The sequence below is a fragment of the Ostrea edulis genome, chromosome 1 (genome assembly GCF_947568905.1).
Source record: "Ostrea edulis chromosome 1, xbOstEdul1.1, whole genome shotgun sequence".
Taxonomy (NCBI): Eukaryota; Metazoa; Mollusca; class Bivalvia; order Ostreida; family Ostreidae; genus Ostrea; species Ostrea edulis.
In genome coordinates this window covers 99,220,619-99,245,026 of record NC_079164.1, presented here as the reverse complement: position 1 = coordinate 99,245,026, position 24,408 = coordinate 99,220,619, and the positions used below count along the sequence as shown (strand labels likewise).

General features: G+C 36.3%; 2 protein-coding genes across 3 annotated transcripts in view; one reads left to right on the top strand and one right to left on the bottom strand.

The window, feature by feature from the left end:
- LOC125670938 (E3 ubiquitin-protein ligase MARCHF6-like) overlaps positions 1-2,592 on the bottom strand; it is a 29,422-nt gene extending 26,830 nt beyond the window's left edge. For both annotated transcript variants that reach the window (XM_048906413.2, XM_048906421.2), the window contains exon 1: positions 2,552-2,592. In XM_048906413.2, coding sequence (XP_048762370.1) covers positions 2,552-2,576 — 25 coding nt within the window. In that variant the 5' untranslated portion in view covers positions 2,577-2,592. The remainder of the gene's footprint in view (positions 1-2,551) is intronic.
- Positions 2,593-2,687: 95 nt separating this feature from the next.
- Positions 2,688-21,692, top strand: LOC125671004 (WD repeat-containing protein 88-like). Its single transcript, XM_048906484.2, has 11 exons — positions 2,688-2,965; positions 5,727-5,926; positions 8,407-8,470; positions 8,557-8,695; positions 8,787-8,913; positions 10,109-10,222; positions 13,941-14,011; positions 16,568-16,650; positions 20,479-20,547; positions 20,723-20,815; positions 21,408-21,692. The coding sequence occupies exons 1-11, from the start codon at positions 2,858-2,860 to the stop codon at positions 21,546-21,548; spliced, it is 1,209 nt and encodes a 402-aa protein (XP_048762441.1). The 5' UTR covers positions 2,688-2,857; the 3' UTR covers positions 21,549-21,692.
- The last annotated feature ends 2,716 nt before the right edge of the window (positions 21,693-24,408 follow it).

Genomic DNA, 24,408 nt, shown 5'->3' with positions numbered 1-24,408 from the left:
CAAGGTTGAATTTCATCGTCATGTGAGTGTATATAATAAACTCAACCTTCAACCCCTAATACAGGATATCAGAACCATTATTTTGTCTCTGATTCCGGCGATGTTTTAATATTTAGTCTGCACGTTTTCTGCGTTACTTGGGCAACTTTTCACGAAACAAGTACATGTTACTATCAGATATAGTAAGTTTAATAGGCGCTTTGGGTCGTTTTTCAAAGGTGTGGGGTGGTGAGCAAACGGAGAAAAGAGTTGCCGTCATATCTGTATGAAAATTCTTTGTTACATTTAGCAAGCAAAGTAGTTCTGCCACAACAATAAAATGGGGAGGGGGTTACAATTCATCAGTTTAACCTTGTATTTTCACTACTGTACGCATCTGGAGATTGATGCATAAATTGTGATCATTTTTTATCCATAAAAATTGTGATAATTTTTTATCCATAAAAAATTGTATCATTTCATAGTGGTCGATTGTTATAATGACTTGAGAAAATCTCGCTTCGTAATATCTACATACGGTAGAGGAAATAAACGGTATTGTAAAATTTTTGTTTTGTTTCCGCTACCAAACAACAGAAATTTAAATTAATAACTTATGTTTTTTGGTACTAGGATATTCGCTAGCGACATTCTGAAAAAATAATCTTCAAATCTTAATCAGACAGATATTTTTGTATGAGAAATGAGTGGTCTTTAACATCACTAATTTGTAAGTACAAGAGTTGCCCAAGTGACGCATCATTTTCGTAACTTCTTTTTCTGAAGAGTTCCAAATTTTTATAGTTCCGATATCCCGTATTCAGATACATTGTATTATTATGATGTCAAAATGTAGACCATGGCATCACACACTTATTGTCTTGCCACTGTATCAAATTAATTAGTATTAAATACATTAAGCCTAATAAATGTGGTGCACTGTATTGTGTAGGGGGCCACACGACAAGGATGAAATTCAGATAATCTACGCAAGTTTGTAATCTGAGATCAATGAGATGTGACTTTGCTAGATTTACGACATTTTCTAAGACAAACTTCTGGGGTTTGACTAAAAAAAATTCTAGATGAATCTACAGCTTCAGCTCAGAGTTATTCGCGCACTTTAATGCTATGCTTGTAAATTATTTGTTGAAAATGAACAACATTTTGTACTTTACTGTCCTGTGTATGACAAACTTCGATTTCAATATTATGATATTTTTAGTGATAAATTATACTGTGGTACTGATCCCATTAAAGAAATTGTTAACCCATGTGATCAGTGATTATAATATTACAAAACGTTTGTGTAACTAGTTAGATAAATGCAGGGCTTGAAGCTAACTTTTTATGTCACCAGTCCAGCCGGACTGATGGGGTATAATTTTAACCAGTCCGCAGAAAAAATTACCAGTCCAACAGAGTTTTCCAGAAATAATCAAATATATTTTGTTGATATCATTACAATTCATTATGCCTTAGACAATATTGTAACACTTAAATGTAGGATTTATATTTACGAATCAGATTCATCCGATTGATTGAACAGATCGAAGCATGCCAAATGTGTATGAAATTTCATATTAAGTATATTTTCCAAAATGATGCTTTAGAAAATTAACCAGTCCCATCTGACTGACTAAAACAAATGTCAGTCAGTCCGCCACACTTTTAGCCAGTCACAGACTGACGGACATATGTTAATTTCGAGCCCTGAAATGCTTTATGCAGAGAAAACCAATTCATGGACTGTATGAATATGTCTTATATATGCTTTAGTCATTGTGCCATAATTTTTCTTGTTCTTCTTTTCTTTTTGTTATATGTCATTTGTTTTGTTATTTTGACTGCATGCCAACTTGGTGATGTCAATAAATAAACTGAAATTTAATTAATCAATAGGGCTCACAGTAGGAGCCAGTACTTTGCTCTGGCTCACTGCACTTGCTATGGTGAGTGTTGTCAATTCAAATTTCCCAGTTTTTGTTTTTCTCGAACATCATAAATTTCTCAGTTCGAAAGTCCGGGGATTTATACAACTGCTGTAGGAAAATCCCCTCAAGAGGGCTTGGTACTATTCTATATGGAAAAAGTATTGATTGGTCACACAAAATTTTCCACTTTGCACATTCGCAGTGTCAAAGGTTGGCGGGTAGCATACAATCTTCAACAAGATGATCATCACTAATTATCAAAAGACCTTCTCTGCCTTATCAGACTTATGAATGGTAGAGTTTAATTTCAAAATATAGACCACATGCTGTCTATACAAAGCATTTCTACACTAAATCAGATTTATGTCAACAGATGAAAATACATTCACATATGTAAGAAGCTTATTAATCGTCTGTACAAAGTATGTTATCAACTGTGTAAAGAATATGTCTTCTCTCAATCTCTGAAAACTCGACAGATGGAGTAACAATAGGAAAGGTGCAGAAAGCATGTTACTGCTAGAAAGTAATTTGTAAGAAAGTATTTTGAGAAAAAATGCTTTAACTAATGAAAGGAGTAAAATGGGAAATGTCAATAGTTAAAATGCAGCTAAAAAATGCATTAATACAAATAGTACCTGTGTGAACTTCTGATTCCTCCATCTTGGATTTTATTATCACTTCCGGTTATCGTATCATTAGAAACATAAAACAAGAGAAATGATATTGAACTACTGAGTCTTTTAAATAAACAGATATGAATATCTCATTTTATACAATATCACTTCTCTTATAATTTATTGTTGATTATTTTTATTTTACGACTTGGAGTAGAAACTTGTTTACGGTAACACCTGCCTCGGAAACCAGGGACGCTTAGGAGTTGTAAATGGCTTGGTGGTAAAAAGACAACCTATTAATTTGGGAGATGATATGAATTGAAAATGACAACTTTGAGTGAAGATATAGATTATTTGGCGATTGAAACTAAATCTGAGAGCAACGACGGTCGAGCTAGTGCTGCGACTTGGGAACATGAAGATTTAGCACAAGTAAGCGATTGGGCATTGCACAGGGATTTATCGCATCTAGGTGTATTTTAGAAATTTTTATGATGTAATAGCATACCTATATATAAATATATTAGCATACCTATATATGAATATATGTGACAAGTCCTTGTGGATAGGGTCCTGATTTTACTCACTGCATATTAATCCGAGATTCCTCTGACTCTTACCCCCGCTTTTATATTTGACATGTGCGGGGGAGAGTCAGAGCGGACTCCATATTGAAAAGTGGGAATTCAGCGACACCAGCTGGTGTCGCTGCTTTACCTACCTCTTACAACTTTATTTCGCGGATCTATCTTCCAAGAGTTGAGAATTCAGTTAACGGAAGAAAAATCTATAAATAGATCATGATTAATACGATGCTATCGCCGTTTAAACGGCCCTAACACCGACAAATGGAGCATCACTTGAATTAGGTCGCCGCCTCGCCATTTGATTTCTTTGCGCATGACGTCAGCACATGTAAACACAAAATTCCATCGTTTAAACGGCGATAGCATCGTATTAATCATGATGTATTTGTAGAATAATCTTCCGATAACTGAATCCTCGCGTCTTGGAAGATGGGTCCGCGAAATAAAGTTGTAAGAGGTAGGTAAAGCAGCGACACCAGCTAGTGTCGCTGAATTCCCACTTTTCAATATGGAGTCCGCTCTGACTCTCCCCCGCACATGTCAAATATAAAAGCGGGGGTAAGAGTCAGAGGAATCTCGGATTAACTGCATATATGTTCTATATGTTATATATATTTCACTGAAAGAAAGAATTAGGAGTTTAAAAGATACCTGGAAATTTTAGCTTACATCATTGATCACCGCTTTCTCTCTTCATTGAGAATTGAACCGTGGATAATTCCTTTCCTTTGTGTTTTATCTTTGGCTTTCATTGCAGCTTCATCCCACGACCTGGATCCCAATGTTTCTGTTCTCTTTGTACAGTTCTTCTCCATGTTTCCTTTGGTCTTCCTTTATTCTTTGGATGTCCAGTCTGAAACTATTCTGTCATGGCTATTACTTCTCATTCTTAGTACATGCCATTTCCATCTCCTTGATTTTATGATGTTACTTACTTATATACTTATTTACTGGATACTGTTAGTGATTGTTATCACATCAGTGCCGCTATGGTATCCCTCCATGTCACACGGTCTTTGGCTATATTTTCGGCCTCCTGATATGTTAGGCCTGCAGTTGTAAAGTTTCTTGCCAGCGTGTCTCGCCATCTCTGCCGTTGTCGTCCTTGTTTTCGTCTGCCTCCGACCGATGTAGGGTCCCATTCGTACATTCGTTTAGGGAATCTTTCGTCTCCCATCCTCGACATGTGACCAAACCATCTCAGCCGATTCCTCATGAGTAGTGTTGAGGCATATGGTTGATCTGTGAGCTCTCGAATGTCACTGTTGCGCCTTCGTTCCCACAATTTGGTCTTCAGAATAATTCTAAGGCATCTGGAATCGAAGGCGTCTAGTCGTTGCTCATGTTTCCTGGTTGTGGCCCATGTCTCAGATGCATACAGCAATGTTGGAATGACAACTGATCTATATATTCTCATTTTTATTTTGAGGCTGATCTTGCTCTTAAAGTGTTGCGCAAGTTCTTAAAAGCATTGGCGGCTTTTCCTATATGGATGTTCAGCTCAGTATCGATGGAATTAATTGGTGTTACAGAATGAGTTGAGCCTAGGTAGTTAAACTTCTCAACTTTATCAATGGTAGACTCGCCATCTTTCACGCATGCCGATGTTTCACCTATTGACATAACCTTGGTTTTCTCTGCAGAAACTACAAGGCCAACCTCTTCTCCTGCTCTCCTGAGTCTTGCCAGTGCTGGTGTTGATTTTTCTCCGTCTGGTTCTATCAGAGCCACATCATCAGCAAAGTCGAGGTCTGATAGTTTCCAACCATCCTCGATTCCCCTGAGTGTACGAACACGCTTCTTCATCTGCAATCCATGACTGTCACAGGACTTTCTTAATACCCAGTCTATGAGAATGCCAAACAGTAGGGGAGACCAAACACAACCTTGCCTCACCCCAGTCTCCACAAAAAACCAGTCGGAAAATTCGCCTCCTACTTTCACTCTAGCCTGAGATTCATTATAGGTGTTTCTGATAATGCTTATGATCTTGTCTGGGATGCCGTATTCTTTCATTATTCTCCTTTTATTATTTTATGATGTTACTGATCTTTTTCATTTTGGTTAATTCTCTCACTCTTTCATTTGTAATCTTTACAAGCCAGAATATTCTCAATATATCTTTTTAATTAATAAATGTTTGAGGAGGTAGATGGCAAATAGTTTTTCATTTCCTTTGGTCATCTTCCAGGTCTCCACACCATACACCAAAACAGGTATAACAATTGATTTAAAGACCTTGAATTTTGTACTTTTTAGGAGTTGACTATTTGACTATATCTTATATATAGTCTGTTGAAGACCACTCTGGGATGACCCCGTTGCATATCTCCTTGTCTGCCCCTCCTTCTTTGCTCACAGTTGCACCTAGTTATATTACAAAGGTGTCAACTTCCCCACTCTCTCTTTCATTGTTATATGTCCTGGTAGTTACATATATATGTTGAAAAGTTATTGCATATGAAGTATTTGACCTAAAATACCACTGTGACATACTGAAAAGCTTGGGATTAATTGTAACTCATTTGTAAGTATGTCACTTTGAATGATTATGTTTATTACAAACTTCTTATATTCACTTTCTTGCAATGATTTGAATGAATCAGGTGAAGATACGAGTTTTTCGAGGCCATACAGATGCTGTGAATTCCTGTAACTACATCGACAATGACACAAAAATTCTCACGGGTTCCGCAGACAAGACATCCCGCATATGGGACATCGACACAGGAGAGTTAAAACATCACTACACAGGTGGACATGAAGCAGCCATATCAGAAACAAGTATCAATGACAACAGTCGCAGGTAACCTATCATCTTAAGGAGGAATAGTATATGTCGTCATAATGGCTGACTTTCTTTAAATCCTTTTAAAACACAAATGAAATATAAATATCAGCATGACTGGTGTGTGTATGTATACACACACACGCACGCACACACACGCATACACACACACACACACAAACACACACACACATGTTTATCATAAACTTGGTAATGATTATGTTGATTCTTCACTTTGTGATATGGATGATGTCACAATAGCCGATATCAACGATCGAACTGAAAACCTGTATCACATGAAAAGGTGAAGATAATGAAAAGTGATCAATCTCATAACTCCTATAAGGAATACAAAATTAAGAGTTGGACAAACACGGACCCCTTGATATACCAGAGGTGGGATCAGGTGCCTAGGAGGAGTAAGCATCCCCTGTTGACCAGTCACACCCACGGTGAGCCCTATATCCTGATCAGGTAAACAGAGTGATCAGTAGTCAAAATCAGACAGTGTGTAAAGAACGGCCTAACAATTGGTGTGAAACACGTCAGACAGTGTATTTCCTTGAAACAATCAGTGTATCAAAGTTTTTACCATGCTAATGAAGGGGTATCAAGGTTTTTACTGTAGTAAATCAATGTATCAAAAGTTTCCATAATTAATCAATGTATCAAATTCAGTTTTTACTGTAGTAAATCAATGTATCAAAAGTTTCCATAATTAATCAATGTATCAAATTCAGTTTTTACTGTAGTAAATCAATGTATCAAAAGTTTCCATAATTAATCAATGTATCAAATTCAGTTTTTACTGTAGTAAATCAATGTATCAAAAGTTTCCATAATTAATCAATGTATCAAATTCAGTTTTTACTGTAGTAAATCAATGTATCAAAAGTTTCCATAATTAATCAATGTATCAAATTCAGTTTTTACTGTAGTAAATCAATGTATCAAACGTTTCCATAATTAATCAATGTATCAAATTCAGTTTTTACTGTTGTTAATCCAGTTTTTCCCATCTATAGTAATCAATGCATAAAACTTTTACTATTATAGTAAATCAGTATATATCAAAGTTTTCACCATAGTAAATTAATGCATCAAGGTTTTTACCATAGTAGTTAATGTTGATAGATTTGTGAATTGGCATGCAGCTGGTATTAATATGTTGATGTTGATAGATTTGTGAGCTGAGGCTGGTATTAATATGTTACTGTTGATGTTGATAGATTTGTAAGCTATGGCTGGTGTTATTGTTGATGTTGATAGATTTGTGAGCTATGGCTGGTATTAATATGTTGATGTTGATAGATTTGTGAGCTGTGGCTGGTATTAATATGTTACTGTTGATGTTGATAGATTTGTGAGCTTTGGCTGGTATTAATATGTTAACTGTTGATGTTGATAGATTTGTGAGCTGTGGCTGGTATTAATATATGTTATTGTTGATGTTGATAGATTTGTGAGCTATGGCTGGTATTAATATGTTGATGTTGATAAATTTGTGAGCTGTGGCTGGTATTAATATGCTACTGTTGATGTTGATAGATTTGTGGGCTGTGTATGGTATTAATATGTTGATGTTGATAGATTTGTGATCTGTGGCTGGTATTAATATGTTATTGTTGATGTTGATAGATTTGTGAGCTGTGGCTGGTATTAATATGTTATTGTTGATGTTGATAGATTTGTGAGCTTTGGCTGGTATTAATATGTTAACTGTTGATGTTGATAGATTTGTGAGCTGTGGCTGGTATTAATATGTTATTGTTGATGTTGATAGATTTGTGAGCTATGGCTGGTATTAATATGTTGATGTTGATAAATTTGTGAGCTGTGGCTGGTATTAATATGCTACTGTTGATGTTGATAGATTTTTGGGCTGTGTATGGTATTAATATGTTGATCTTGATAGATTTGTGATCTGTGGCTGGTATTAATATGTTATTGTTGATGTTGATAGATTTGTGAGCTGTGGCTGGTATTAATATGTTACTGTTGATGTTGGTAGATTTGTGAGCTCCCGCTGGTATAAATATGTTGATGTCTGATAGATTTGTGAGCTGTGGCTGGTATTAATATGTTACTGTTGATAGATTTGTGATTAGTATTGATATGTTACTGTTGATGTTGATAAATTTGTGAGCTGTGGCTGGTATTAATATGTTGATGTCTGATAGATTTGTGAGCTGTGGCTGGTATTAATATGTTACTGTTGATGTTGATAGATTTGTGAGCTATGGCTGGTATTAATATGTAGATGTTGATAGATTTGTGATTTGTGGCTAGTATTGATATGTTACTGTTGATGTTGATAAATTTGTGAGCTGTGGCTGGTATTAATATGTTACTGTTGATGTTGATAGATTTGTGAGCTCTGGCTGGTATTAATCTATTACTGTTGATGTTGATAGATTTGTGAGCTGTGGCTGGTATTAATATGTTGATAGATTTGTGAGCTGTGGCTGGTGTTAATATGTTACTGTTGATGTTGATAGATTTGTGAGCTGTGGCTGGGATAAGAAAGTCCAGGTGTGGGATATAGAATCGGGAAACATTTTGGTATGTATAGAGATTGTAAAATGACATCTCAGTGTAACTGTAACATGATGAAGCACACCACACATTTCATTCTTTGTGTCTTACAGTGGACTGGTCGACATGCAGGAATCGTCACATGCTGTCGCTTCTCCCATGATGGAAAACTGGTTATATCCGGATCAGACCTGGACAACACACTGAAAATCTGGGATGCGAATTCTGGAGAACTCCTTCAAAATCTTGAAGGTAAATCTAAGATTAGGTCAAGTTCATCTAAACATTAAAATAGTAAATTTCGTTCAGCAAAATCTGATATCATTTTATATTTTCGTTACAGATATGCACGAAAGCACAATAACAAGCTGCATTTTTGCCCCAGCAGACGACAAAGTCGTAACAACGTCAATGGACAGAACTTCCAAGTTTTTCGATCTCAGAACAAACAAAGTTACAATTCAGTTAGAGTAGGTATAGAATTTATCTGTGACATCATCTACCATATATGTTCTAATAACAAACAAAGTCACAATTCAGTTAGAGTAATAGAATATATCTCTGACATCATCTACCGTATATGTTCTAATAACAAACAAAGTCACAATTCAGTTAGAGTAGGTAGTATCTATCTGTACCGACATCATCTACCGTATATGTTCTAATAACAAACAAATTTAAGTCACAATTCAGTTAGAGTAGGTATAGAATCTATCTGTGACATCATCTACCGTATATGTTCTAATAACTGCCCAAGGTTGCTCAGAAAATTCCAAAATCAATCATCTCACAGTCAGGTTATAATAAGGGAGTTCTTAGAAAACAAAACAAAGTGCTGATATATTAAAAACATCAACTGGAACCTCTCCCATACCAAGAAACTGTAACAGCTGGAAGGGAGAAAATGCAACAGACCAGACTGTGAACCCAGTCTTCTGAATCTCTGGTCAGATATTCTTCCAAACTAACATCTTTATTTTGGTCTGGTCCAATATTGCATTTTCTCCCTTTCTGTTACATTTAGACCAGCCCCTGGAACATACAGGTGAAAATTGCCTGCCAAGGGATAAAGATCATGGGTTGATGTCTTCAAGAAGAAGAAGGCATTTAAGGAGGGAGGAATGTGGCTGTCGGACAAGTTCGGTCACCGATGGCCAGATAGCTCAGTTGGTAGAGCACCTGACTAGAGATTCAGGGGGCCTGGGTTCAAATCTCTGTCTGATCTATTGCATTTTCTCCCTTCCTGTTACAAAAAAAGTGCTCAGTATTAAGAATTAGGGGACTCTTCCAGGCCGAGAAACAAAACAATGTGCTCTTCTTTTTCTGCAACACCAGAACTGCTGTAAAATTGAAATGTTCCAATTTTAGGGGGGTCTTTATTAAATAGAAAATAGGCCCTGAGAGGCATTAACTGGTGCATTTGATAGGACAAATATGGTGTACATATATTAGTCATCTTTCTTGACAATTAAAATTGTCTTTGAAATTGTTTTTGTTTTGGATGTTATAAAATGAAACATTTATTTTGCAAACTCATTGCTTATCTGTAATTAAGTATCATAGTATGTACACATGACATGATTTTGATAATAGATCATAAACACAGTGCTTTTTCTTGTTTGATTTTTAATGTTTCATAGTAAATTTCCATGTGGAATCTTCCAGAGGTCATATCAACATCATAGCTGATTGTGACATTTCGTTTGATGAGAGGAAGTTTGCCACAGCCTCTTGGGATAAAACTGTCAAGATCTGGGATGTGGCGACTGGTTCCTACAGGTCTGTAATTCCATTTTCTTCCACAACATTTTGTTAAGTGCATTATATGACATCTTGTTAGGTGTATTACATAACTTCTTGTTAAGTGTATTACAAAACATCTTGTTAAGTGTATTACATGACATCTAGTTAAGTGTATTACATAACATCTTAGTTAAGTGTATTACACGACATCTTGTTAAGTGTATTACATGACATCTTGTTAGGTGTATTACATGACATCTTGTTAAGTGTATTACATGATATCTTGTTAAGTGTATTACATAACATCTTAGTTAAGTGTATTACATAACATCTTGTTAAGTGTATTACATGACATCTTGTTAGGTGTATTACATAACATCTTAGTTAAGTGTATTACATGACATCTTGTTAAGTTTATTACATAACATCTTGTTAGGTGTATTACATAACATCTAGTTAAGTGTATTACATGACATTTTGTTAAGTGTATTACATGACATCTTAGTTAAGTGTATTACATGACATCTTGTTAAGTGCATTACATGACATCTTGTTAAGTGCATTACATAACATCTTGTTTAGTGTATTACATAACATCTTGTTAAGTGCATTACATGACATCTTGTTAAGTGTATTACATGACATCTTGTTAGGTGTATTACATAACATCTTGTTAAGTGTATTACATGACATCTAGTTAAGTGTATTACATAACATCTTAGTTAAGTGTATTACACGACATCTTGTTAAGTGTATTACATGACATCTTGTTAGGTGTATTACATGACATCTTGTTAAGTGTATTACATGATATCTTGTTAAGTGTATTACATAACATCTTAGTTAAGTGTATTACATAACATCTTGTTAAGTGTATTACATGACATCTTGTTAGGTGTATTACATAACATCTTAGTTAAGTGTATTACATGACATCTTGTTAAGTGTATTACATAACATCTTAGTTAAGTGTATTACATGACATCTTGTTAAGTGCATTACATGACATCTTGTTAAGTGTATTACATAACATCTTGTTAAGTGCATTACATGACATCTTGTTAAGTGTATTACATAACATCTTGTTTAGTGTATTACATTATACAATTATTGCTGTTTTTGAGGTCAATATGATGATTTAGACACCTGAGGAGTACAATATTCACCAAGCCCAAAGGGTGATGTGAATATTGTACTTTGAAGGTGGCTAAATCATCGTATTGACCTCAAAAACAACAATAATTGTTTTATTATATGATTAAATGATTAAAAAACCCTTCAAGATTGTTCTTTGCTTTAATTGTAAATTTCAACGACCTATTTTTGGTCGTATGTGGAAAAAATAATCCCTTATGTTCACCTGAAAGGTCTATTTTTGGTCCTATGTGGAAAAAATAATTCCTTATGTTCACCTGGAAGGTCACGTGCAGGTAAACATAACGTAGTATGATTTCTACATTGTTGAATCTCAGCCAATTAGAGAGCTAGGAATTATTCAATCATATAATAAAACATCTTGTTAAGTGCATTACATGACATCTTGTTAAGTGTATTATATGACATCTTGTTAAGTGTATTACATGACATCTTGTTAAGTGCATTACATGACATCTTGTTAAGTGTATTACATGACATCTTGTTAAGTGTATTACATGACATCTTGTTAAGTGTATTACATGACATCTTGTTAAGTGTATTACATGATATCTTGTTAAGTGTATTACATAACATCTTAGTTAAGTGTATTACATAACATCTTGTTAAGTGTATTACATGACATCTTGTTAGGTGTATTACATAACATCTTAGTTAAGTGTATTACATGACATCTTGTTAAGTGTATTACATAACATCTTAGTTAAGTGTATTACATGACATCTTGTTAAGTGCATTACATGACATCTTGTTAAGTGTATTACATAACATCTTGTTAAGTGCATTACATGACATCTTGTTAAGTGTATTACATAACATCTTGTTTAGTGTATTACATTATACAATTATTGCTGTTTTTGAGGTCAATATGATGATTTAGACACCTGAGGAGTACAATATTCACCAAGCCCAAAGGGTGATGTGAATATTGTACTTTGAAGGTGGCTAAATCATCGTATTGACCTCAAAAACAACAATAATTGTTTTATTATATGATTAAATGATTAAAAAACCCTTCAAGATTGTTCTTTGCTTTAATTGTAAATTTCAACGACCTATTTTTGGTCGTATGTGGAAAAAATAATCCCTTATGTTCACCTGAAAGGTCTATTTTTGGTCCTATGTGGAAAAAATAATTCCTTATGTTCACCTGGAAGGTCACGTGCAGGTAAACATAACGTAGTATGATTTCTACATTGTTGAATCTCAGCCAATTAGAGAGCTAGGAATTATTCAATCATATAATAAAACATCTTGTTAAGTGCATTACATGACATCTTGTTAAGTGTATTATATGACATCTTGTTAAGTGTATTACATGACATCTTGTTAAGTGCATTACATGACATGTTGTTAAGTGTATTACATGACATCTTGTTAAGTGTATTACATGACATCTTGTTAAGTGTATTACATAACATCTTGTTAAGTGTATTACATAACATCTTGTTTAGTGTATTACATAACATCTTGTTAAGTGTATTGCATAACATCTTGTTAGGTGTATTACATAACATCTTGTTAAGCATATTACATAACATCTTAATTAGTGTATTACTTAACATTTTGTTGAATTTCTATGGTATTCATGAACAGCAGAATAATAATCCACAACGGTTTTTGATGCATGGATAGAAATTTGAGACTCAGATCCTGACTCCTTAGTCTTTATGATGTGAACAATTAAGTGATTTTTGCCTCAGAGTTATCAAACACAGCCAAGAGATGTACATTAAATAACTTTTTTTTCATTTTTCATCTCATGAAGATCGAGTTGTAGAATGATTTCCAAAAATAAGTTTAAAGTTTAAACTAGAATTGTAATAATATACTTCGTATGATACCACCATGGTGGCCTAGAGGTTAGAGTGTTCGCCCGCATGCAGAAGGCTGGGGTTCGAATCCCGGCTGCGACAGACCTAAGTCGTTAAAACAGGTAGTGACAGTTTCATCGCCAAATGCCAATTGGTATCAACTGTGAATGTCATGGGTCCTTGGAGATGACCTTAAAAACAAATGTCCCGTGTCACAGTAGGTGTGGCACACTAAAGAACCCTCACTGCTTAATGGCCATAAGCGCCAAGCAAAGGCCTAAATTTGAAGCCCTTCACCAGTCTTGGTGACATCTCCCTATGAGTGAAAAATTCTCGAGAGAGACGTTAAACAAGATACAATCAATCAATCAATCGTGTATTGGTCTGGTTAGCTCAGTAGTGAGATAGTACTGCATGGGTCCTGGGTTTGTTCTCCAATTGGTCCAAATATTTTCTCCCCTTCTTTCTACAACACCCCCCCCAAACCCATAAACTTCAAGAAATTTAAAGCACCTTTAATGATAACAAAACAGGCCTAAGTTAAGTTCAGTTTCAAGTATAATTACATTACTACTATCATTCAAAAAGAGAGGGGGGAGGGTTTGCCCCCTTTGAAAAGTGGAGGGGCATATACCTTAAAATGCCCCCCCCCCCCCTTCTCCTACACCCTTGTCTCATCTCACATCCTATGACTATTATAAATGCACTGATTTTATTTTCATACCAGGACTGTGTACCATGCAGTTATTCACAGATTTTTTTAAAGAAATAAATTCCTGATTTAGATCTCGAGGTCCGGGGTGTCTTCAGGGATCTCACGAGGGAACAGTCAGCTGCTGTCAGTTTAGTAGGGACGGTAAGGTTTAGTTAGTCAGAGAGGGAGAGAGAGAGGGGAGAGAGAGAGAGTAAACTTATAGAAAGAGAGAAAAATGTAAACTTATAGAGAGAGGGGGAGAGAGATTGTTGAAAATGCATAAAGAAGCCTGAATTTAGGGTTTTATATCAAGAAGAGCAGATTTATAGTTCTGGTGGAGTTACAGTTCCTTTTATGAAATGTTACGAAACATACTCAAACTTTCTGTTAAATATATGTAATATCAGGCTTTGGGGCCATATAATTTAGAGAAGCTCACCTTTGATTTCAGTCGCACTTTGAAAGACAGAACAAATAGTGAGAAAGTGTTGTAGTGAGACTGAGGAAGTGTTGTAGTGAGACTGAAGAAGTGTTATAGTGAGAAAGTGTTGTAGTGAGACTGAGGAAGTGTTGTAGTGAAGAAGTGTTGTAGTGAGACTGAGGAAGTGTTGTAGTGAGGAAGTGTTGTAGTGAGACTGAGGAAGTGTTGTAGTGAGGAAGTGTTGTAGTGAGACTGAAGAAGTGTTGTAGTGAGGAAGTGTTGTAGTGAGACTGAGGAAGTGTTGTAGTGAGGAAGTGTTGTAGTGAGGAAGTGTTGTAGTGAGACTGAGGAAGTGTTGTAGTGAGACTGAGGAAGTGTTGTAGTGAGACTGAGGAAGTGTTGTAGTGAGGAAGTGTTGTAGTGAGACTGAGGAAGTGTTGTAGTGAGACTGAGGAAGTGTTGTAGTGAGACTGAGGAAGTGTTGTAGTGAGGAAGTGTTGTAGTGAGACTGAGGAAGTGTTGTAGTGAAACTGAGGAACTGTTGTAGTGAGGAAGTGTTGTAGTGAGACTGAGGAAGTGTTGTAGTGAGACTGAGGAAGTGTTGTAGTGAAGAAGTGTTGTAGTGAGACTGAGGAAGTGTTGTAGTGAGGAAGTGTTGTAGTGAGACTGAAGAAGTGTTGTAGTGAGGAAGTGTTGTAGTGAGACTGAGGAAGTGTTGTAGTGAAGAAGTGTTGTAGTGAGACTGAGGAAGTGTTGTAGTGAGGAAGTGTTGTAGTGAGACTGAGGAAGTGTTGTAGTGAGGAAGTGTTGTAGTGAGACTGAAGAAGTGTTGTAGTGAGGAAGTGTTGTAGTGAGACTGAGGAAGTGTTGTAGTGAGGAAGTGTTGTAGTGAGGAAGTGTTGTAGTGAGACTGAGGAAGTGTTGTAGTGAGACTGAGGAAGTGTTGTAGTGAGACTGAGGAAGTGTTGTAGTGAGGAAGTGTTGTAGTGAGACTGAGGAAGTGTTGTAGTGAGACTGAGGAAGTGTTGTAGTGAGACTGAGGAAGTGTTGTAGTGAGGAAGTGTTGTAGTGAGACTGAGGAAGTGTTGTAGTGAAACTGAGGAACTGTTGTAGTGAGGAAGTGTTGTAGTGAGACTGAGGAAGTGTTGTAGTGAGACTGAGGAAGTGTTGTAGTGAAGAAGTGTTGTAGTGAGACTGAGGAAGTGTTGTAGTGAGGAAGTGTTGTAGTGAGACTGAAGAAGTGTTGTAGTGAGGAAGTGTTGTAGTGAGACTGAGGAAGTGTTGTAGTGAAGAAGTGTTGTAGTGAGACTGAGGAAGTGTTGTAGTGAGGAAGTGTTGTAGTGAGACTGAGGAAGTGTTGTAGTGAGGAAGTGTTGTAGTGAGACTGAAGAAGTGTTGTAGTGAGGAAGTGTTGTAGTGAGACTGAGGAAGTGTTGTAGTGAGACTGAGGAAGTGTTGTAGTGAAACTGAGGAACTGTTGTAGTGAGGAAGTGTTGTAGTGAGACTGAGGAAGTGTTGTAGTGAAACTGAGGAACTGTTGTAGTGAGACTGACGAAGTGTTGTAGTGAGACTGAGGAAGTATTGTAGTGAGGAAGTGTTGTAGTGAGACTGAGGAAGTGTTGTAGTGAGACTGAGGAAGTGTTGTAGTGAGGAAGTGTTGTAGTGAGACTGAGGAAGTGTTGTAGTGAGACTGAGGAAGTGTTGTAGTGAGACTGAGGAAGTATTGTAGTGAGGAAGTGTTGTAGTGAGACTGAGGAAGTGTTGTAGTGAGACTGAGGAAGTGTTGTAGTGAAACTGAGGAACTGTTGTAGTGAGGAAGTGTTGTAGTGAGACTGAGGAAGTGTTGTAGTGAAACTGAGGAACTGTTGTAGTGAGACTGACGAAGTGTTGTAGTGAGACTGAGGAAGTATTGTAGTGAGGAAGTGTTGTAGTGAGACTGAGGAAGTGTTGTAGTGAGACTGAGGAAGTGTTGTAGTGAGGAAGTGTTGTAGTGAGACTGAGGAAGTGTTGTAGTGAGACTGAGGAAGTGTTGTAGTGAGACTGAGGAAGTATTGTAGTGAGGAAGTGTTGTAGTGAGACTGAGGAAGTGTTGTAGTGAGACTGAGGAAGTGTTGTAGTGAGACTGAGGAAGTGTTGTAGTGAGACTGAGGAAGTGTTGTAGTGAGGAAGTGTTGTAGTGAGACTGAGGAAGTGTTGTAGTGAGGAAGTGTTGTAGTGAGACTGAGGAAGTGTTGTAGTGAGACTGAAATTAAATGTATCTATGTACAGGTTAAATAAGATGATTTTTTTTAAATTAGGACTGATGCTGGTTTCTGGTTCCTATGACAACACGGTGGTAGTCTGGGATGTTGATAATGAAATGCAGAAACTTCAACTGCAGGTAGAGTTCTTTTGAGTTATCTCCCTTTAAATTGTTACTCCTCTCTCTGTCTCTCTCTTCTATTTCTCTCTCTGTTGGTTTATCTCTCATATTTTTGTCTGTCTCTCTTTCTGTTAATTTCTCTCCTATTTCTCTCTCCTCTATAGGTCTCTCTCTCTCTCTCTCTCTCTCTCTCTCTCTCTCTGTTAGTCTCTCCTATTTCTCTCTGTTGGTCTCTCTCTCTCCTATTTCTCTCTCTCTCTGTTGGTCTCTCTCTCCTATTTCTCTCTCTCTGTTGGTCTCTCTCTCCTATTTCTCTCTCTCTCTCTCTCTGTTGGTCTCTCTCTCCTATTTCTCTCTCTGTTAGTCTCTCCTATTTTTCTTTCTCTCTGTTAGTCTCTCTCTCTCTCTCTTTTTTTGTCAGTCTCTCTCATTTCTCTCTCTGTGTTAGTCTCTCTCTCCTATTTCTCTCTGTTGGTCTCTCTCTCCTATTTCTCTCTCTCCCTGTTGGTCTCTCTCCAATTTCTCTCTCTCTCTCCCTGTTCATCTATCTCTCCTATTTCTCTCTCTCTGTTGGTCTCTCTCTCTCCTATTTCTCTCTCTATGTTAGTCTCTCTCCTCTTTCTCCTATTTCTCTCTCTCTGTTGGTCTATCTTTCCTATTTCTCTCTCTCTCTGTTGGTCTCTCTCCTATTTTTCTCTCTCTCTCTCTCTGTTGGTCTCTCTCTCCTATTTCTCTCTCTCTCTCTCTCTATCTCTCTGTTAGTCTCTCTCCTTTCTATTTCTCTCTCCATGTTCATCTATCTCCTATTTCTCTCTCTCTGTTGGTCTCTCCCTCCTATTTCTCTCTCTCTCTCTCTCTGTTGGTCTCTCTCTCCTATTTCTCTCTCTATGTTAGTCTCTCTCCTCTTTCTCCTATTTCTCTCTCTCTGTTGGTCTATCTTTCCTATTTCTCTCTCTCTCTCTGTTGGTCTCCTATTTTTTTTTCTCTCTCTCTCTCTCTGTTGGTCTCTCTCTCCTATTTCTCTCTCTCTCTCTCTCTCTCTCTCTCTCTGTTAGTCTCTCTCTCCTATTTCTCTCTCTCTCTGTTAGTCTCTCTCTCCTATTTCTCTCTCCCTGTTCATCTATCTCCTATTTCTCTTTCTCTGTTGGTCTCTCTCCTATTTTTCTCTCTGTTGGTCTCTCTCTCTCTCTCTCTCTCTCTCTCTCTCTCTCTCTCTCTCTGTTGGTCTCTCTCTCCTATTTCTCTCTCTCTGTTAGTCTCTCTCTCCTATTTCTCTCTCTCTGTTAGTCTCTCTCCTATTTCTCTCTCTGTGTTAATCTCTCTCTCCTATTTCTCTCTCTCTCTCTCTGTTAGTTTCTCTCTCCTATTTCTCTCTCTCTGTTAGTCTCTCTCTCCTATTTCTCCCTCTCTGTTTGTCTCTCTTTCCTATTTCTCTCTCTCTGTTTGTCTCTCTTTCCTATTTCTCTCTCTCTGTTAGTCTCTCTCCTATTTCTCTCTGTTAGTCTCTCTCTCCTATTTCTCTCTCTCTGTTAGTCTCTCTCTCCTATTTCTCTCTCTCTGTTAGTTTCTCTCTCCTATTTCTCTCTCTCTGTTAGGCTCTCTCTCCTCTTTCTATTTCTCTCTCTCTCTCTGTCTCTCTGTTAGTCTCTCTCTTGTATTTCTCCCTCTGTTTGTCTCTCTTTCCTATTTCTCCCTCTCTGTTAGTCTCTCTCTCCTATTTCTCTCTCTCTGTTGGTCTCTCTCTCCTATTTCTCTCTCTCTCTGTTAGTTTCTCTCTCCTATTTCTCTCTCTCTGTTAGTCTCTCTCTCCTATTTCTCTCTCCCTGTTTGTCTATCTTTCCTATTTCTCTCTCTCTGTTGGTCTCTCTCTCCTATTTTTCTCTCTCTCTCTTTCTCTGTTGGTCTCTCTCTCCTATTTCTCTCTCTGTGTTGGCTATCTCTCCTATTTCTCTCTCTCTCTCTCTGTTAGTCTCTATCTCCTCTCTCTCTCTCTCTCTCTCTTTCTCTCTTTCTTTCTCCTACTTCTTTGTTAGTCTCTCTCTCCTCTTTCCCTCTCTCTCTTTCTCCTATTTCTCTCTCTTTGTTAGTTTCTCTCTCGTATTTCTCTCTCTCTCGTATTTCTCTCTCTCATATTTCTCTCTCTCTGTTAGTCTCTCCTATTTCTCTCTCTCTCTCTGTTGGTCTCTCCTATTTCTCTCTCTCTCTGTTAGTCTATCCCCTCTCTCTTTCTCTCTCCTATTTCTCTCTCCCTGTTGGTCTCTCTCTCCTATTTCTCTCTCTGTTGGTCTCTCTCTCCTATTTCTCTCTCTCCCTGTTGGTCTCTCTCTCCTATTTTTCTCACTCTGTTGGTCTCCCTCTCCTATTTCTCTCTCTCTGTTAGTCTCTTTCTCCTATTTCTCTCTCTCTGTTGGTCTCTCTCTCCTATTTCTCTCTCTCTGTTAGTCTATCTCTCTTTTTGTCAGTCTCTCTCTCTCTCTCCTATTTCTCTCTCTCTCTCTCTCTCTCTCTGCTAGTCTCTCTCCTATTTCTCTCTCTCTCTCTCTCTCTGCTAGTCTCTCTCCTATTTCTCTCTCTCTCTGTTAGTCTCTCTCTCCTCTCTCTCTCTCTTTCTCCTATTTCTCTCTCTCTGTGTTAGTCTCTCTCTCCTATTTCTCTCTCTCTGTTGGTCTCTCTCTCCTATTTCTCTCTCTCTGTTAGTCTCTCTCTCCTATTTCTCTCTCTGTGTTAGTCTCTCTCTCTTTTTGTCAGTCTCTCTCTCTCTCTCTCTCTCTCTCTCTCTCTCTCTCTCTCTCCTATTTCTCTCTCTCTCTCTCTCTGCTAGTCTCTCTCCTATTTCTCTCTATCTTTCTCTCTCTGTTAGTCTCTCCTATTTCTCTATATGAAAAATAAGCATATTCTGTTTTAGTAAGAATTAATTAAAATCTGATCATTCACACTTTTTATGTACAGGTGTATTGTTATCTTTTGACAATTTAAATATTCACAAAGTTACAATGATCAATATTCACATAGCTACAATGATCAATATTCACATAGTTACAATGATCAATATTCACATAGTTACAATGATCAATATTAGCATAGTTACAATGATCAATATTCGCATAGTTACAATGATCAATATTCACCTAGTTACAATGATCAATATTCGCATAGTTACAATGATCAATATTCACCTAGTTACAATGATCAATATTCACCTAGTTACAATGATCAATATTCACCTAGTTACAATTCAAATATTCACCTAGTTACAATGATCAATATTCACCTAGTAACAATGATCAATATTCACATAGTTACAGTGATCAATATTCACATAGTTACAGTGATCAATATTCGCATAGTTACAATAATCAATATTCACATAGTTACAATGATCAATATTCGCATAGTTACAATGATCAATATTCGCATAGTTACAATGATCAATATTCACCTAGTAACAATGATCAATATTCACATAGTTACAATGATCAATATTTGCATTTCTACATACTGAAAATTACATTTATTTGCGGTAACCGCCATTTTACACAAAGCGGCAAGAAACTCGCTGGTCTTCTAAAATTGGCATATTATCTGCGTACGCTGGCGGGCCAGAAACAAGCAAATGAAGTGTCACGCCAGGTTATCAAAGGTCGTACATTGGTTTGACAAATGAAATCCCACCATTAGAAGTAAAGAAACTACCTCCCCTTACGCATCTCACACAATCTAGCAGCTTTGTTATTACAGAAATATCAGAATCAACGCAATAATGAAAATTTCAGTGTTGTTTTACTCGTCCACTTCTCATGCTTGAAATATAAGTTCATTCTGAAATTTTTGGACATTGCTTTTCAGGGACATGAAGATTGGGTGCAGGATGTCTGTTTTAGTGCTGACCAAAACAACATATTATCTGCCTCTAAAGTAAGCCTGCAAAGACTGGATAAAGCTTTAAAAAATGTACTGCCAATTAAAATCTGATGACAAGCAGGCACAACTTTAAAAAAAAAAAAAAAGAGTTTAATTATTAAAGTGATTTTGTGAATCATAATTTCAAGAAATTGATTGTATTTGATAAGTATCTTATCCTTTATGCTAGGATAATACAGTTCGTATGTGGAATGTGAAGGATACAGAGAAAATTCCCGTGGTCTTGGAGAGAAAGAAAGCGATGGGACTAAGTATCATGAAGGTATCATCTAGCTGTCACTGAATACCGCCCTCTGTGATGTCACCATTTAACACTCTCATCATTATTCTGAAACATTTTCTTGTTTTCCCTGAGCTTTTATTGGACTACATAAGTATTGTGTACATTTTCATTATACCTGTTGCTTTATCGACTCGATCACAGCATTTATATTTCAAAAACTTGAATTGATCTATTTTGGAGGGAAAAAAATGCATCTTATCTACAATTTTATGTATTTTGTTAACTTTGAATAAATTCTGAACATGTGCCAAATGGTAGCAATAGGGAAAAGAGGAAATGTGTCAAATAGTGGCATCTGGGGGGGGGGGGGGGGAGAGAGAAAATCTACCCAATTGGGAAGGGGGGGGGCTAAGAGGGGGAGATAGGAGTTAAAGAATTCAAAAGCTATGTAAATATCGACACCACTGAAATGTCATGTCAATACTTGTACAATCCTTCAAATCAAATCACACATCTGTACTAGGAATTGGATGAGATGTCTGGATATTCAAAAGGAATGAGGTCCAAATCAGGGAGTTTTGATTTTTAACTGAATATAACAATTCTCTACCAAGCTCTGTTTTATTTGCAGTGTTCAAACTGTGGCAAGCCATTTTCCATATCTCAAATGGACAGTTTCCGTGACAACACCATATGTGTGTTCTGTCGTCTCCAGAATCGTGAGAAGGAAATGCTTGAAATCATGAACTCTGTACAAGTGGATGAAGACTAACTATTACCATGACAACAATAAAGACTAATCATCACCATGGTGATGAGATACAGAGTGAACCCATTAAATTTTACTGTTACAAAATATGTTGATATATATATGTACGTTGAATTTTTGTGTTTTATTAAAGATATACATTGTACATTTATGTATTCATTTGTGAATTTTCTTTCCTATATAGACATCCAGAGCATTGATAAAATAGCTTTAATTTTCAATGAAGTCTTTCGGAGGTCAGTTGTAATAATGTTAGATGCCCCATTGATCAGTTATATGTTAATATTTCAAAGTAGCCTGCATTATGATTCAGTGGACCTTCAGGTATCCAGATGCAAGTTTCAGACATTTTTGGGAACAGATTTTTTAACGCTTTCCAGAATTGAGTGGTCTTTTTCCCCCACCAAATGCACTTTTCCATTATGATACTTGTAATTTGGTTCATTTATATGGATGGTAATTTTTCATTGGTCTATTGCCTCTAGACAGCTGGTGATAATTGTTGTAAAAACACTGGCCTGGCTGTCTTAAAGGTGTGAACAAGATTTTCACTTCTCCAGCATGTTTTTAATTCCCCTACTGTATTGCAACCAGAAAATAATTTTCCATATTAATAGCCTTAATGTTTAATCGGCAAAATACTTGTATATATATAGTTAGGGTACTAATGTTGGTTAAATGTTCTGCTTCATATTTAGATATTTTATTGAAATTAGATACTAAGGTAATTCCACCAGAATTATAGGTTCAATCTTATATTTGATTATTGATTTTTCAAATAATACATCTTATTAACAAATAAAAATGATAAAATAAGTATGTGGCGGTATTAATAATTTTTTTTTATCAATAAGCACACAGATCCCTGTTATGCAATGTCAGAAAATTGCAATTTTCCTTAAACAGCATTATCAAATTTTATTTTTAAAAAATGGTTAAAACAATAGTATTCATAACAATTTCATGAAACTGCATGTCTCTGTAAAAAATTATACAAAATGTTTGTGAAAAATAAAGAAAATCTATCGCATAGTGGACTTGGTAAAGGATTCTATGAAAACAGAGTTATTGCCCTTGGATTCAACATTTTCAAACACATAATTGATTATTAGCTCTTCTGAACCTAAGGCTCAAAGAGCTAATCATATGGCCATGTGTCTGGCGTGCGGTGTGCATCAACTTTTTGGAAAAAGGGCTATATCTCAAGAACCCCTTGCTCAATTTTTGTCAAATTTGTCACAGGGTATCCTTGGCCCAGGGGCTTTCATTTGTACTAAAACTAGGGTTTTGACCCTTTAACAAGGGGAGATAATTGGGAAAATGCAAACAAAAGTAGTGGTTGCTAAAAACTCTTCTTCTCAAGAACCATTGGGCAAATTATCACTAAACTTATTCATAAGGATGAGGATAGGTTGTAGATAAAAAATTGTTCAAGGCATCATCCTGGGGCAAAGGGTGTGGTGTCAAGGTCACTTCAAAGTTGACCTTAAATTTTGTTTTGTTAAAACTTTGATATTTTGCTTAGTATTAAGACTAGGATCATCAAATTTCGTCAGTTGATGCATCTTAGGACCTAATATCATGTTGTCTCAAAAGTAGGTCATGGTGACCTACTTTTTGAATTTCGCACGTAATTATTATTAAATGGATTTTGATGCATATCTTGGACACTTTTGAGCCTATGATCATCAAAAGTTGTCAGTTGATGGATCATGGGACCTTGAACTGCATCATGTGAAAAATATGTCACCATGACCTACTTTCTGAATTTTATGGCTAATCATTTATGAATACATTTTAGGTTGTTAATTCAGATACCGAGTAAGTTGTAAGTTGATGCGTCTAGAGGCCTCAAAACATATTTATAAAAAAGTAGATCACAGTGACCTATTTTTTGAATTTTGCAGACATTCAAATTTCACATTTTCAATTTTAGATGCATATTTTGGACACTATGAAAGCTAGGATCATCAAACTTTGTCAGTTGATGCATCTTGAGTCTTCATAGTTTGTTGACCAAAAAGTAGGTCACCTCGACCTACTTTTGGAATTTGACTGCTATATTTTAATATTTCAGATACTATTTGACTTAAAATTATCAAACTTTGTCAGTTGATGCATCTTGAGTCTTTGGAGTGTGTCGATCAAAAAGAAGGTCACTGTGGCCTTCTTTTGGAATTTGACGGCTAGATTTGAATACTATTTGACTTGTTAGTTGATGTATCTTGAGTCTTCAGTGTGTCGACCAAAAGTAGGTCACCGTGACCTACTTTTGGACAGTTACATTTAAATTTTCAGGTACTATTTGACTTAACATCATCAAACTTTGTTAATTGATGAATCTTGGTTAGTGAGAATTTTTGCCTGTCCTACAATGTATCAGAAGAGCGATTCTAGGCCTATGGGCCTCTTGTTCATATATAACTTAAGACTTTTGAAAGATTTTATGGTTAACAAGATATTTTACAATAGCTATTGAAAAAGACTCCAACAAAATTTATGTTCCTGTCATGCTTAAATCTATAAATCATTGACTTTGCAAAATCTTATGATGTCACAGAAAGGTGGAACAACGTTAACAGCAAACTCAACTTTATGACAAACGGGATGATTTCAGCTTCTCCATCATTAACTTCCCATCTTTATATGCATGGTAATCTTCCATTATCACCTGCATATGGTGTGTATATACATCAACTGATTCGATATGCAAGAGCTTGTTCTACATATGATCAGTTTTTAAATCGAGGCAGGCTACTGACAAACAAGTTGGTGGTGCAGGGGTTTCAAAAGTCTTGCTTAAAGTCAGCATACATTTTGCAAATTCAATGGTCATTATAACGATCTAATTTGCCAATACAAA

Bases quoted from the DNA above. Each gene is read 5' to 3' on its own strand.
- LOC125671004 (XM_048906484.2), top strand. From the start codon at position 2,858: ATGACAACTTTGAGTGAAGATATAGATTATTTGGCGATTGAAACTAAA. The intron at 5,927-8,406 runs GTAACCTATCAT...TGATGTTGATAG, and splicing joins ATCAATGACAACAGTCGCAG to ATTTGTGAGCTGTGGCTGGG. The intron at 8,914-10,108 runs GTAGGTATAGAA...GGAATCTTCCAG, and splicing joins AAAGTTACAATTCAGTTAGA to AGGTCATATCAACATCATAG.